Source organism: Anomaloglossus baeobatrachus, chromosome 4 (assembly GCF_048569485.1).
Source record: "Anomaloglossus baeobatrachus isolate aAnoBae1 chromosome 4, aAnoBae1.hap1, whole genome shotgun sequence".
In the NCBI taxonomy this organism is placed as follows: Eukaryota; Metazoa; Chordata; class Amphibia; order Anura; family Aromobatidae; genus Anomaloglossus; species Anomaloglossus baeobatrachus.
Genome location: NC_134356.1, coordinates 266,505,616 through 266,519,841, shown reverse-complemented (window position 1 = coordinate 266,519,841; position 14,226 = coordinate 266,505,616). Strand labels below are relative to the sequence as shown.

Genomic DNA, 14,226 nt, shown 5'->3' with positions numbered 1-14,226 from the left:
TGACTCTTAAAGGGAAGGTGCCACGAATGTAATTGTTTATTAATAATTATTATGTAATCAATTATTTTTAATACAAAATTAAATTCATTTTTTATTTAGTTTTTATTTCATTCTATTTTTATTCAAACAATGGGGGCTGCCATCTTGCATTTGCAGTGTGCAATGACAGTTACACACTGCAAATAAGGCAGCCCCTGTGCATAGGGGATAAAAGTCTGCGTCCAACCCTATCTTCTGCACTGTAGCTGCTCCCTGCTAGGACCTGGACACACACCCTGGGCTGTCCTATCAAAGCAGAGGGAGAAGATCAGCACCATCACTGAGGAGTCCACAGCGTATGCTGTGTGCTCCGCTTTCCCCCAGAGCATGGTGGCAACAGTGATCTGCAGCCTGAGCCTGCTATTGTACTAATGATGTTAGTTCCCCGCGGCATGTACTCACCTTGGACCTCTGCTCCCAGCAGCTCTTCCTGTCACTCTGGTGTCCCGGCAGCTCCTTCTATCACCCTGGTGTCCCGGCAGCTCCTCCGTCACCCTGGTGTCCCGGTAGCTCCTCCTGTCAAACTGGTGTCCCTGCAGCATCTCCTGTCACCGCCCTGTGCTCTGGCATACTGCATGGGCATATATACATATGGGGCACTACTATATGGGCACAGTTATGGAGCACTATATGGGATGCATTCTACTAGGGAGCACTATGCCAGCAGTCCTTGGAGACAGTTTCCACCGTTCAGTATCACACTTCATCCTCCCTTATCCTTTTGCAAACACCCAGAAGGGGAGGTGACATCACACACAGGAGAGCAGATTATGCCCACTTTTACTGCAGTTGTAATGTGAGCTACTTGTACACTAGGTTTCAGGCCAAGTTCCGGCAGCTGCTCCCTCTAAAGTGGAACATTTTAAATTATTTAAATTATTTTTTATATTTTATGCCATTCAAAACAAATAGTATTTAAACTGAACATTAATACTTTACATTTTTTAGTTGTTGAATTATTTTTTTGTATTGCACCTTTCCTTTAATGACTTGTCGCTGCACTTGTCTCAATTCACAAACATTTTCTGTTTGACCTCTTTTGTGGCAGTGTCTGTCTTTTTAGCTGGACTCAATATCATAGTAGACTATGCCAAAAAAAAGGAGGCCAAGGTGAGCCCAAAGTTATGTATATTGGACTTCATTTGCCTCATTGAAGTTAAAAGCATCTCAGAATTCCATTTTTTGGGGATTGAGATAGGTGCTCCTAACGGAGTCAAGAACAAGCAGCAAAACATGGTCTGAACATAATCTTAGGTCCTATAAACACCATCATTTTGCATCCGATCAAAAATGGTTAATTTTTATAAGATTAGGAAAAGGTACCACTAATGCAGGATTGCTATTCTTTTACATCCTGTTGCTATTGATTGTCCTTCTATTGTATGAGACAGAATCAGCCATTATCTTGTTTTCAATAGGACAGCAAAAAGTCATCTCCACCACAGCCTGTTTAAGGCTATGTACGCACGCTGAGTTTTTTGTTGCAGAAATTTTCTGCACCAAAAACTGCCCCTTGTGCAGAAAAACACACCAAAAAATAAATGCGTTTTTGGTGCGTTTTTGTGCCATGCTTTTTTTTTTTTTTTTCATGCTTTTTTTTTTGTGAAATCATTGGCTGGAAAGACTAAAAAACACAGGAAAAAACGGATCAACAATTGACATGCCGCTTTTTTTTTTTTTTTTGTACCCAAAACTGCAAGGAAAAATGAAGCAACCACCATTTAGTAAAGTAAGCATAATTTCTAATATCTGTCAGACTTTGTTCACATTACGCTTTTTTACTTTTGAAAATTACTGCTGTTTTCGACAAACAACTAGGAATAAATTTGCACCCCTCGGAGTTTTGGAGCCACTCCTAGATTTGTTTACTGGGCAATTACATTGATAAATGACTCCCTTTGTTTTGTATTTGTTATATTGCACTAAGTGCTGGACTAGGTCTGAATGGATACCGTAGAGATAAGTATCTTCATACAATGTAGCACATTGATTTCCTAACCAGGCGTGATATGTATCACAGTGAATAAGTATTGTGGTTTTTATAATCCCTATTTTAATTTAATTTTACAATAGAAGTCATTTGTGTCAATGAGAAATGCATTAACTGTGGTTTGTTTTTTTTGGATTCTACAAACATTCCTTTTTCTAATTATTGGATACACTGAAAACTGCTCCCATTTTACTGCTCCCCCTCTTTGGAATGTCAACAAAGGGAGTGCTGCTGATCTGCATGTCATGAGACACCTGTGCTTATGCTTCAGTCCAATTTAACCCCTTTCTTTCAGAGACGGCTATGATTGCTTTTTTTGCAGGCTATGGAGCATATTTTAAAATCTTGATCTGTAATATGTTACTGAAAAAAATGCACTTTTCTCTGTACATAAAAATTTAAAGGCTATGTAAGAACATTTTATTTGCACAAACAAGCTCTATAAAAAGGTATACAGAGAGCTATACTTATGACTAGATGAGAAGTCTCCAAGAACACTACTGGCAAGAGATAGATTGCAACACAATTCTTCACATGAGTATGCCAAACAGTACCCAGCTGCTCCACTATTACTGCCATCTTAGGGTATGTGCGCACTAGGCGTTTTTGCCGCGTTTTTAGCGGCGTTTTTTACCGCGTTTTTCTGCTGAAAACGCAGTGACATTGCTTCCCCAGCAATGTCTATGGGTTTTCAGAAGTGCTGTCCTCACACAGCGTTTTTTTGTAGCTGCGTTTTTGTGGTGACCACAAAAATGCAGCATGTCAATTATTTCTGCGTTTTTTACTGCGTTTTTCACCCATTGAGTTCAATGAGATGTTCAACAACGCAATGAAAAACGCATATAGCCGCGTTTCTATGACTAAAAACGCAGCTATAAACGCAGGAGGTGGGCAGTATAGTGACGTGTACAGGAAGAGGATTCCTTCTGTTGGTAAGCACAGAAGCATGAATCCTCCCGGTACCGTCACCGCTGCGTCCACCTCCCGTCCGGTGCCGTGTCAGCTCCGTGCGGCGCCATGTCTGGGCGGGAGGTGGAGGCAGCGGCGAAAACCAAAGTGAACAGTAGAAAAAAAAAAAATGTCATATATACTCACCTGTCTGCCGGTGCCATCCCCGCTCCCACCTCCTGTCTCGGTACCGCCGCTCCGGCTGTGTGCAGTCTCCCCGGGGCAGGACCTTGCTTGCAGGACCTGGCGCTGATCACCTGATGCAGTCACCTGACGCATCAGCTGATCGTAGTCTCGCCGGCTTTTTCGCGCCCGGCCGGCTATCAGCTGATCCTGCCGTCAGGGGACTTCATCAGCTGATTACCGGCAGCTGCTGCAGCGATCGGACGGGATCAGACTCCTGTCCAATCGATCGCTCCGGGAGCTGCCGGTAATCCGCACAGCACATAAGTGAGTATTATTTTTTTTATTTTTTTTTTCTACTGATGCATCAGCTGATTGTATAACCGGCTTTTATACAATCAGCTGATGTGTGATGGGATTCAGGCACTTGATCCTGACACATCATCTGATCGCTTTGCCTTCCAGCAAACCGATCAGATGATATTGGATCCGGATTGGACGGCGCGGGATCCTGACCCAGGATTACTGCGGAGGGGGGTTTATTTCAATAAAGATGGAGTCACTAATTGTGTTGTGTTTTTAATTCTAATAAAAATATTTTTCTGTGTGTTGTGTTTTTTTTTTTTATCATTACTAGAAATTCATGGTGGCCATGTCTAATATTGGCGTGACACCATGAATTTCGGGCTTAGGTCTAGCTGATAATATACAGCTAGCCCTAACTCCATTATTACCTAGCTAGCCACCCGGCATGAGGGCAGCTAGAAGAGTTGGATACAGCGCCAGAAGATGGCGCTTCTATGAAAGCGCCATTTTCTGGGGTGGCTGCGGACTGCAATTCGCAGTGGGGGTGCCCAGAAAGTTTGGGCACCCTGCACTGTGGATTCCAATCCCCAGCTGCCTAGTTGTACCTGGCTGGACTCAAAAATTAGGCGAAGCTCACGTCATTTTTTTTTTTAATTATTTCATGAAATTCATGAAATAATTAAAAAAAAAGGGCTTCTCTATATTTTTGGTTCCCAGCCGGGTACAAATAGGCAGCTGGGGGTTGGGGGCAGCCCGTACCTGCCCGCTGTACCCGGCTAGCATACAAAAATATGGCGAAGCCCATGTCATTTTTTTTTTTTCTTTTTGGGCAAAAAACTGCATACAGTCCTGGATGGAGGATGCTGAGCCTTGTAGTTCTCCAGCTGCTGTCTGCTCTCCTGCATACACTAGTTCTTCAGCTGTCTGTCTGCTCTCCTGCATACAATGAACATTTTGAAGAAGGAAATGACATCAGACCTTTTTTTTTTTTTTTTCTCATCAACAATCTTTAATGGCATTGTGCACTGATTAAAAACGCAGTGAGCAAAAACGCAGCAAAAAACGCACCAAATCGCGGCAAAAACGCATGCGTTTTTGTCGCGTTTTTTAGCCGCGGGTGCGTTTTTTGAGACAAAAACGCACATAAAAACGCAGCGTGAAAAAAACGCCTAGTGCGCACATACCCTTAAGAGACTGGGTAAAAATTGAGAAAACATGAAAAAACTTATTTGCTTAGAGTAGGCAACCTACGTTTAATGAAATAGTGTTTCTCTATTGAAGAAATGGCTATTAAGAATAAATAACTTGGCACTGTACAGAGAAAAAATGTCACAACTCCTTTTTGTGTCCCAAGGTTGTCTGACCTCTAGACCCACACATATTTTCAGAACATGGGTGCTTATGTGCTCGAGTTCAGAGGAGAAGTGATTGCATCACTGTCTTTGCAGAATTTTTTATTTTGCTCTAAGTGAAGTGAGATCATACATGTGCAGCCACCATCTTCTGGACTCTGAGATGAGTAGTTCCCAGGATGTGTGCAGGTCTCATCAGTCAGAATGCTAACAATTCAAGAATTGTGACATTCAGAAAATCAGAAAACTACCTTAAGGCTGTGTGCGCATGTTACATTCTATTCCGCAGCGTGTAAGTCACTGCCTGTGCGTCTCAGAATGCAGCTGGAAAGCAGCGTTCTGAGACGCATTCGTCAGAATGCAATGTGCGAACATTCCTGGAGAATTCATCCGTTCTGGATGCTTTCTCTGCCATAGACCGAGTGGGAAAAGCATCCAGAACGCACATTTTTCACAGTGCGGTCCCACTCGGCTCTGCGGCATCCCCATAGACTTGCAGCAGAGCCGAGTGGGACCGCACTGTCAAAAAGAGCATGGCTGGTGGCGAGACAGAGCCGCACGATCAGAATGAACTCGGATGAACTTCACCCGACTTCATTGTGATCGCGCGGCTCTGTGCGCCGCGGCTTGATTTGCGATCACAGGTGAAGGACTCACCTGTGATCGCAAATCCCCTGAGTGACTGCAGTGAGCCACGCGATCAGCTGTGCTTTCACTCAGGTTACTCACGGCCACAGCTGCAGTCCTCCACCTGAGAGCGGTGGCTGCGAGTAACCTCAGTGACAGCACAGCTGATCGCGCAACTCACTTCAGTTGCTGCATGGAGCTGATAGGAGCGGCGGTGTTCTACTGCCACTCCTGTCAGCTTCCGATTAGCAGAGCTGAAAGCGTTGTGGGACCTTGCGTGGATTACGTCAGACCTGGAGATGTTTTTGAGGGGTTAATAAAGTGGTGAAAGAGGGTGTTTTTTTGTCTTTCATTACAAATAAAGGATTTTTTGGATGTGTGTGTTTGTTTTATTTAACTTACAGGTTAATCATGGAAGTTATCTCGGAGAGACGCCTGCCATGATTAACCTAGGACTTAGTGGCAGCTATGGGCTGCTGCCATTAACTCCTTATCACCCCGTTTGCCACTGCACCAGGGCAATTGGGATTAGCTGGGTTATGTCCTGGGACTGTCGCATCTAATGGGTGCGGCAATTCCGGGCGGCTGCTGGCCGATATTGTTAGGCTGGGGGGTTCCCCATAACGTGGAGCTCCCCATCCTGAGAATACCAGCCTTCAGCCATGTGGCTTTACCCTGGCTAGTATCCAAATTGGGGGAACCGCATGGCGTTTTTTAAAAATTTATTTATTTTTTTTACTGCTTGATATAGACACGCCCACCGCCAGCTTGTGATTGGTTGCAGTGAGACAGCTGTCATTCAGCGTGGGGACGTGTCTGACTGCAACCAATCATAGGCGTCAGTGGACGGGGGAAGCTGGGAATGCGAGATGGATTAATGAGTGGCTGGCATTTTCAAAAGAGGAGAAGCCACCACAGTGTGAACGCCGTGCAGCGCTGCGCCGGTGATCGTGGATCAGTGAGTATGAGAGGGGGGTGGGAGGGAGAGACCGACATGGACAGAGAGAGAGAGAGAGAGAGACATAGACATAGAGAGAGAGACCGACCGACAGATCGACCGACAGAGAGAGAAAGACCTGCCTTTGTTATGTTAAAAAAAAAATGCGTATCGCAACAATAATGCAATGCAAACGTACTGCTTAACATTTTGGCAGTGTTTTTCTACAACTCATTGATTTCAAGGGGTGTAGAACGCTGCCAAAATGGCAAAAACAATTGACATGCTGCTTCTTCAAACGCAGAGATTTTGACAAATTTTACGCACCTAAAACGCTGCGTTTTTAAAAGCATTGTGCGCACAAGAAAGCCTTACTTTCCATAGACTTTGCCTGGAAATCAAAATGCATGCAATTTGGCATGAAAACACTGCAGCTCAAAACGCTGCGGAAACGCAGGAAAAAATGCAATGTGCGCACAGAGCCTTAATGTGTACTTCTGGATAGCATGTTTAGGCCGTGCAGTCTGCTCATAGTAATAAGGCATTTTCCTGTACAAAAATGGGACCTGAGACAGTTTCATGTTCCTTTTATGCCCAAATGGTCACTAGAACAATCTTTAGCTATCATTGCATCCAAAACAAAAGTGGGACTCATTGCTTAAGAGAACTGACCTCCATTCCAACCAGCATTGCCATCTACTCTGCACTATGATAACCTTTGAGAACGATTGCATGAGTTAAATAAAACAACTGAAGCTGGATGTCTGTCTTGTAGGCCAATGTCATGCAATCCATTTTGGTGCTTTGTGGAGACTTTGATGCTTTAGACTTGGAGTATGACATCTAATTTCACTTGCAGTACAGAATGGATCACTATGGTCCAGTCTCAGGCTATGTTCACACACTGCGTTTTTTACCTGCGTTTTTGGTCCATTTTTGCTGCAGAAATTTCTTGAGAAATTCTTGTAACCTTTCTGCAGACATTCCCCAGCAAAACCTATGGGAAAAAAAATTAGCTGTGCGCACACTGCGTTTTTTACTTAAGAAAATTCTTTCAGCATTCTTTCACTCCATTGACTGTAATGTAATCATGAAATAGCGCAGGAATAACGCAGCAAGCAAGTGATGTGCGTTATTCCTGCGTTATACCTGCGTTATTCCCGCGTTATTTCGCGTTTTCGGGACATAGTGTACTTCCCTGCACTGCGTTTTGCAGGGAAGTGATGTCACTAGGACAGGAAGAGGAAGAGGAAGAGAAAAAAAAAAGCGTGTGCTCCGCTGTATTTTTACTCTCCAGCCGGGTAAACACACAGCGGCGGCCCGGTATTCTCAGGCTGGGGAGAGCGAGGGACAGGGTGAATGCCCCCTCCCCCTCCCGCAGCCGAGAATATCAGCCGCAGCTGCCCCGGGACTGTCGCATCCATTATGCGACAGTCCCGGCATGTTACCGGCTCTTCCAGATGCCGTGATGCGGGAGCAATCCAGGTAATATGGAGTTAACGGCAACTAAGTCCAAGATTAGTGATGGCAGCGTCTATGACATGCCGTCACTAATCTGAAAGTAAAGAAACACTCACACACACCGAAAAATCCTTTATTTTGAATAAAAGATAAAAAGCCCCTCTTTCTCCAGTGTATTAACCCCTCCCAAACACAGCTCCGACGAAATCCACAGCGATGTCCCGCGGCGCTTCCAGCCCTGCTCCAGCCGCGTGTGACAGTTCTCCACGGGTCAGTGAGCGAGGGCTGAATGCGGCTCCTGAGCGAGGTGCAGAGGTGACTCCAGGACATTTCTCACGGCCGGTGATGTGAAAACACTACCGACCGCCAGAAGTGCAGTGTGTGTGTGGGGGGAAACATCATAAATAAAGCTGGAATATCTATCCCTCTATTATCTTTCTATGTATCTATTATCTATATTTCAATATTATCTATCTATTATCTAGCTTTCTATCTTATCTATCTATTATCTAGCTTTCTATCTTATCTATTTATTTATCTATCTTTCTATCTATCCCCCTAAATATCTATTCTCTATCTATTATCTAGCTATCTATTATTTATCTATACCCCTAAATATCTATTATCTATCTATATCCCTCTATCTATTATCTATATCTATCTATCCCTCTATAATCTATCTATTCCCCTAAATATCTATTCTCTATCTATATCTATCTATCTATCTATCCCTCTAACTATCTATCATATATCTATCTCTGTATTATCTATTGTTTTTTTCTTTTTTCATTTTCAATGTGCTTTATTGCTGTAAAGGCATTAAAAAACGCAGGGACCAACATGAAAAAAAACGCACCAAAAACGCACTTGCGTTATTGGTGCGTTTTTTTAACGCAGGTGCACTAATCCTTCACTCAAGAAATTTCTTAAGAAAAATCATTTTTCTAGTGTGAACATAGCCTTAGGCTAATTTCAGACATTAGTTTTTTTCCATCAGGCACAATCCGGAAAAAAAACGGGTAAAACTGATCCGGCACCAGGTCCGTTTTATCCCCATTGATTTGTATTAGCGCCGGATTGTGCCTGATGGCCTTGCGTTGCATCCGGCTTTTGCCAGATCCATCATAAATGCCTAAATCGGCGGCCGGAGGGAGCGTATCTTGTAACTGTTTTTTTCCGGCATTGTAAAACACGCGCGATACGGCGTGTTTTACAATGGAAGCCTATGGACGCCGGCGTAATGTGGAAAAAAACGGATGCGGCCGCCGGATCCGTTTTTGTAAACTGAGCATGCTCCAAAGTATTGAAAAAAAAAACGGATACAGCAAAAAAAAAAGGCCGAAAAGGATGCACAGACAGATGCGCCGGATCCGTTTTTTGACGGATCAGGTATATTGGAACCATCAAAAAAAAGGATCAGGCACATCAGTTTTTGCATATTCTGCGCCGGATCCGTTGCATCAGGCACACGCCGGATTGTGCCTGATGCAAAAAACTGATGTGTGAAATTAGCCTTAGAATATGACAAAACCATGAATGCTGCACAGTGAAGAGGTCTTCAAGAGGGAATGCCACACTGGTCTTACTACCTGTATTATGCTGCGTGCTGGCATAATTTATGGTAGCCGGACCCCTGTAGTATTCATTACAGTCACACCAACAGCTTGGTATTACATTTAATTGGTCGTGAAATCAGTGGTACGAGAATTTCTCCAAAGTGACACAGGAGCTGTTTTTCAACCCTATAATGCCAGGCCACTTGTTGCTCATGCTACTATGAACAGCCTCTGTGGCCAAAACATACTAACATGTCCTAAAGCATCTGTGGATTTATCACAGAAATGCTTGATGGGAGACGTCATTGGCCGGCAATTGCAGGGGGAGCAGCCAGCATCTGATCTTGATGCTTTCCGTACCCAAGTGTATTCAGCATAGCAGAACATTCCTTAGACAACTATTAAAAACTTTATTGATAGCATTATAAGGCATGTAAGAGCATGTATTTCTGCGCATATAGCTCATACTCGATACTGAACAAATTGAGAGGTTTTTAAAAATGTTACATTTTTTCAATCATTAACATATACTGTATATCCAACCTGTTATTTTCATAATTCCATGATTTTTACTCCTTGCTGTTGCATTTTCATTGGTGAGGAGTGTAGTAACTGCTTGAATACCATGCAATTTATTACAACATAAAGTAGATGTATAATGAGAAAATGTCATATTACATAGAAGAGGTTGTTATTATAAATGTATGTTTTAAACATTGTTAGTGTTTTTATTACTTTTATTTTATGACTATCTACAGTGGGGAAAAAAAGTATTTAGACAGCCATCAATTGTGCAAGTTCTCCCACTTAAAAAGATGAGAGGCCTGTAATTGACATCATAGGTAAGTCAACCAATATTTGACCAAAAAAAACAACACACTGAATGGCTCCACTCAATTAGTAACAAAACCTATAGAGAACTATGAATGGACGAGCCAGATGAATAAAATTGTAAACTTTATTGAAAAATTATTTAACAAAAAAACAAAACACACATATAAAAGACAAAGAATGAGGTCACAGGTAGATACCATCAGGTGATCACAGAAAATAGATCAATATATGTACGGCAGTAAATGTCTAAAAACCTATACCTCAGATTAGATTAATAGTGTGAAAAAATAATAATAAACCAAAGTGAGAATGAACACCATTAAAAATGGAAAATCCACAAAAACACCAAGAAAGAGGCCCTACGAAGTAGATACCTCATAGGGCTACCCTATTAAAGATAAACACCTTACCTGCAGCTTAAAAAGATGCAAAAGGGAGAAAAGCAATTTTTTTAAAAATAATTTTTCAATAAAGTTTACAATTTTATTCATCTGGCTCGTCCATTCATAGTTCTCTATAGGTTTTGTGACATCACAGGTAGCCAACAACTATGAGCGACAAAATGAGAAATCAAATCCAGAAAATCACCGCGTCTGATTTGCCAATAATTTTTTTGCAAATGATGGTCAAAAATAAGTATTTGGTCAATAACAAAAGTTCATCTCAATATTTTATTATATATGACAACAAGTCCAAACAGGTGCCATTACTACAGGTAATGAGTGGAGGACAGAGGAGCCTCTAATAGAAGTTACAGGTCTGTGAGAGCCAGAAATCTTGCATGTTTTTAGATGACTAAATACTTATTTTGCACCATAATTTTCAAAAAAAATGTTGCCAAATCAGACAAAGTGATTTTCTGGATTGTTTTCTCATTTTGTCTCTCATAGTTGTGGTCTACCTATGATATCAATTACAGGCCTCTCATCTTTTTAAGTGGGAGAACTTGCACAATTGGTGGCTGACTAAGTACTTTTTTCCCCACTGTATATAAAACATATGTTCTAGTGTTTACACTGGTCCCTAGAGCAGAAACTGTTACTTACTTGTTAGCTTTGCTGTTTAGCCTGAACAGAGTCCTCTCACTATTATTAGATGATGGTCAAATTAATGTTAGTTCTGTTATACTGGTGGAAGCCATGTATACCCTACATATATAAATAGTGTACAGATATCTCCAGATATTTAAAAGAATCTGTATAGGTCTCTCATATCGACCCTTCTGGGAAAAGAAAATACCACAATCAGATTCAGATTACTTCTGGATAAATACATACGGTATCTATTAAAATATGTTTTACTCTTTTTATTACATGTGAAGTCTTATGTAAACCGTTATATATTCTTGTATTTTAGGTAAATGTGAGTGCAAAGATCAAGTTTTAGAAAATGCAAAAGTATTCTGTGACATGAGATACTCCTATGGTGAGTTACATTGTTTATTCTTACAATAGCAACATCTCTGGGGATTCACTCCTTCTTCAGATGACAGAAATGTATTCACCATATTTTAGGGCTGAATGAATAATAATAGTAGTTTTATTTTTCCCTGTCTCTAATTTTATGGGATGTTATTGTATAATCTAAACAATTACTTCTGTAAAATTGACTTCATAGTCGTGCTCAATTTCAGTATACATTCTAATTCATGAATAATGAATTACTGTTTCTAAAGGGTAAACGTGATTGCTTAAAGGTAACCTGTCTTGTAATTTTTTTTTTACATGCACATCACTAACCTGATTTAAAGAAGAAAATTTCAATGTATTTATCTTAATAGAAAAAGTTTATATGCTTACGCGCAAGCAGTTAAAGTGAACCTGTCAGGTGCAATATGCACCCAGAAGTACGAGCAGTTCTGGCTGCTGTGAGGTAGCGACCACTAATGTGGTAAATGGTCACTATATGTCGCAGTAGACAAGGTCCCTGCGATATTAAACTGAAGAAGTTGCTATGGGACTATAAGTGCTACAAAGGCTTGTTTCTGCATATAAGGGTGAGGTTCCCTTTAATAATGCCAGTGTGCTGTGCAGGTCTGGAGAATCACAGACCACCTCTGGGTTTGTCCAATGTGATTTAGGAGACTGTCAGAGTTTGGAATTCAGTCTGAGTTGAGTTGAGACTGAGGTGAGTGCAGCCAGGCTAGGGCTGTGGCTGCAGGGCCGAACCTTTCCTGGAGGAGAGACAGACCGAAGTCTGAAAGTGCTGCACATGGAGATTGTGTGCTGGAGGTCTCAGTCTGTGTGAAGACTGGAGAGAGACTTCTGGAAATCAGTCCAGGTGAGGACTGGGAAAAGACTGCAGCCTGGCTGGAGAGTGCTGGAGGCTGCAGAAAGCAACCACAGTGAGTAGTGTTCGCTAGCAGGAGCCAGAGTGTGGAGACTCCACTATGGTCATTTAATTGGACTGGAAGCCCAGGGTACATGGATTGTTTATGTTTAAGAGCAGTTTATGCTGAGAGTGTTTTAAATAAACTGCCAGAATTTTTATAAAGAGACTGTAGCTGTGTTGCTGAAGCTACCTCGCACTGCTGCAAGCGAGTGGAACCCCCAGGTTGCGGGGTGCAACCTTACAGTGCATATTGCTAATCCCTGCCTAACCATCCCTGCATCTAGTAGTATAGATAAAGAGATTTTTAGAAAGAGTATTTCTAAAGATCTTTTATCGTATACTAATGAGGCCAGGGACTAGTCGCAAGGGTGTGATTTCCCCTGGCTAGTCGGCCTCTTAGCATGTTAGTACGCCCCTGTGGGCATGCTAATATGCTAATGAATGTGCAGCGTCAGAGGCATGGTCACTCACCTCTCTGCTGCCATCGCATCTGAGTCCTGGACTTCAGCTCGGTGTGCATGATCCCGGACTTTCGGTCATGCGCACTATATGGGTTTAAAGCCAGAACTCGTACACCCCGTTGTCATGCGCACCATGCCTATGATGCTGCACATTTATTAGCATGTTAGCACGCCCACAGGCATACTAACATGCTACGGTGCCGACTAGCCAGGGAAAATCACGCCCTTGCGTGCGACTAGTCCCTGCTCTCATTAGCATATGATAAAAGATATTTAGAAATACTTTTTCTAAAGATCTCTTTATCTATGCTACTAGATGCAGGGACAGTTAGGCAGAACTTGTGGTGATGCTGGGGGCGTTACCAAGTTAAAAAACAACAACTTGGTAACGCCCCCAGCATTGTATTAAGCCTACACTGGTCCTTCAACATCACTTCTTTGCTATGCTCCGCCCATTACAGTCACATGATCGTGACATCACACAGGTTCTGCACACCACTTCTCTTCTGCTGATCAGCATAGGTGACAGGTCCTTCAACTCTGCTGAACTCCGCCCATTACAGTCACATGATTCACATGATCGTGACATCACCACAAGTTCTGCACCACCATTTCTGCTTTCCTGAGCTCCAGACCTCTGTATTGGAGAAGAGGTGTGCAGGACCTCTGTGATGTCATGATCATGTGACTGTAATGGGCGGAGCTCAGCAAAGAAATGACATTGAAGAACCTATGGTATAATTAATACAGTGCTGGGGGCGTTTTCAAATTCAAAAAATAATCATGTCTGAACTTGACTAACAGTGAATGGTCCCAGCAAAATTGACACCCCTATGACTGATATGACTGAACCCTAAGGTATTAACTACATTCACCTAAGCATATAAACTCTTTTATTAAGATAAAGACATTGATTATTTTTTTTTTACTCCATGTTAGTGATGCATATTGCATCATGTAAAACACATTGGGGCTGGTTTAATATATAAAAAATAACAAGACCAGTTCCTTTTAAGTCTATTTTCAAGTAACATTGTGAAGATGGTGGAGGAAGTTGATAAGATTGTGTCAGCATCCACAGTGAAACGAGTACTATATGACCATGGGCATAAAGGCCACTCTGCGAGGAAGAAACCATTAGTCCAAAAGAAACATAAAAAAGTCAGATTAATGTTTGCAAATGCACACAGGAACAAAGCTTAATTTTTGGTGACCTGTCGTGTGGTCTGATGAAAATAATATTGAACTGTTTGGCCATAAT

General features: G+C 42.1%; 1 protein-coding gene across 1 annotated transcript in view; it reads left to right on the top strand.

Annotated features, from left to right (window-relative positions):
- NTN4 (netrin 4) overlaps window positions 1–14,226 on the top strand; it is a 313,859-nt gene that overhangs the window by 282,644 nt on the left and 16,989 nt on the right. Inside the window, exon 8 of the mRNA XM_075344817.1 lies at window positions 11,530–11,598. Coding sequence (XP_075200932.1) covers window positions 11,530–11,598 — 69 coding nt within the window. The remainder of the gene's footprint in view (window positions 1–11,529; window positions 11,599–14,226) is intronic.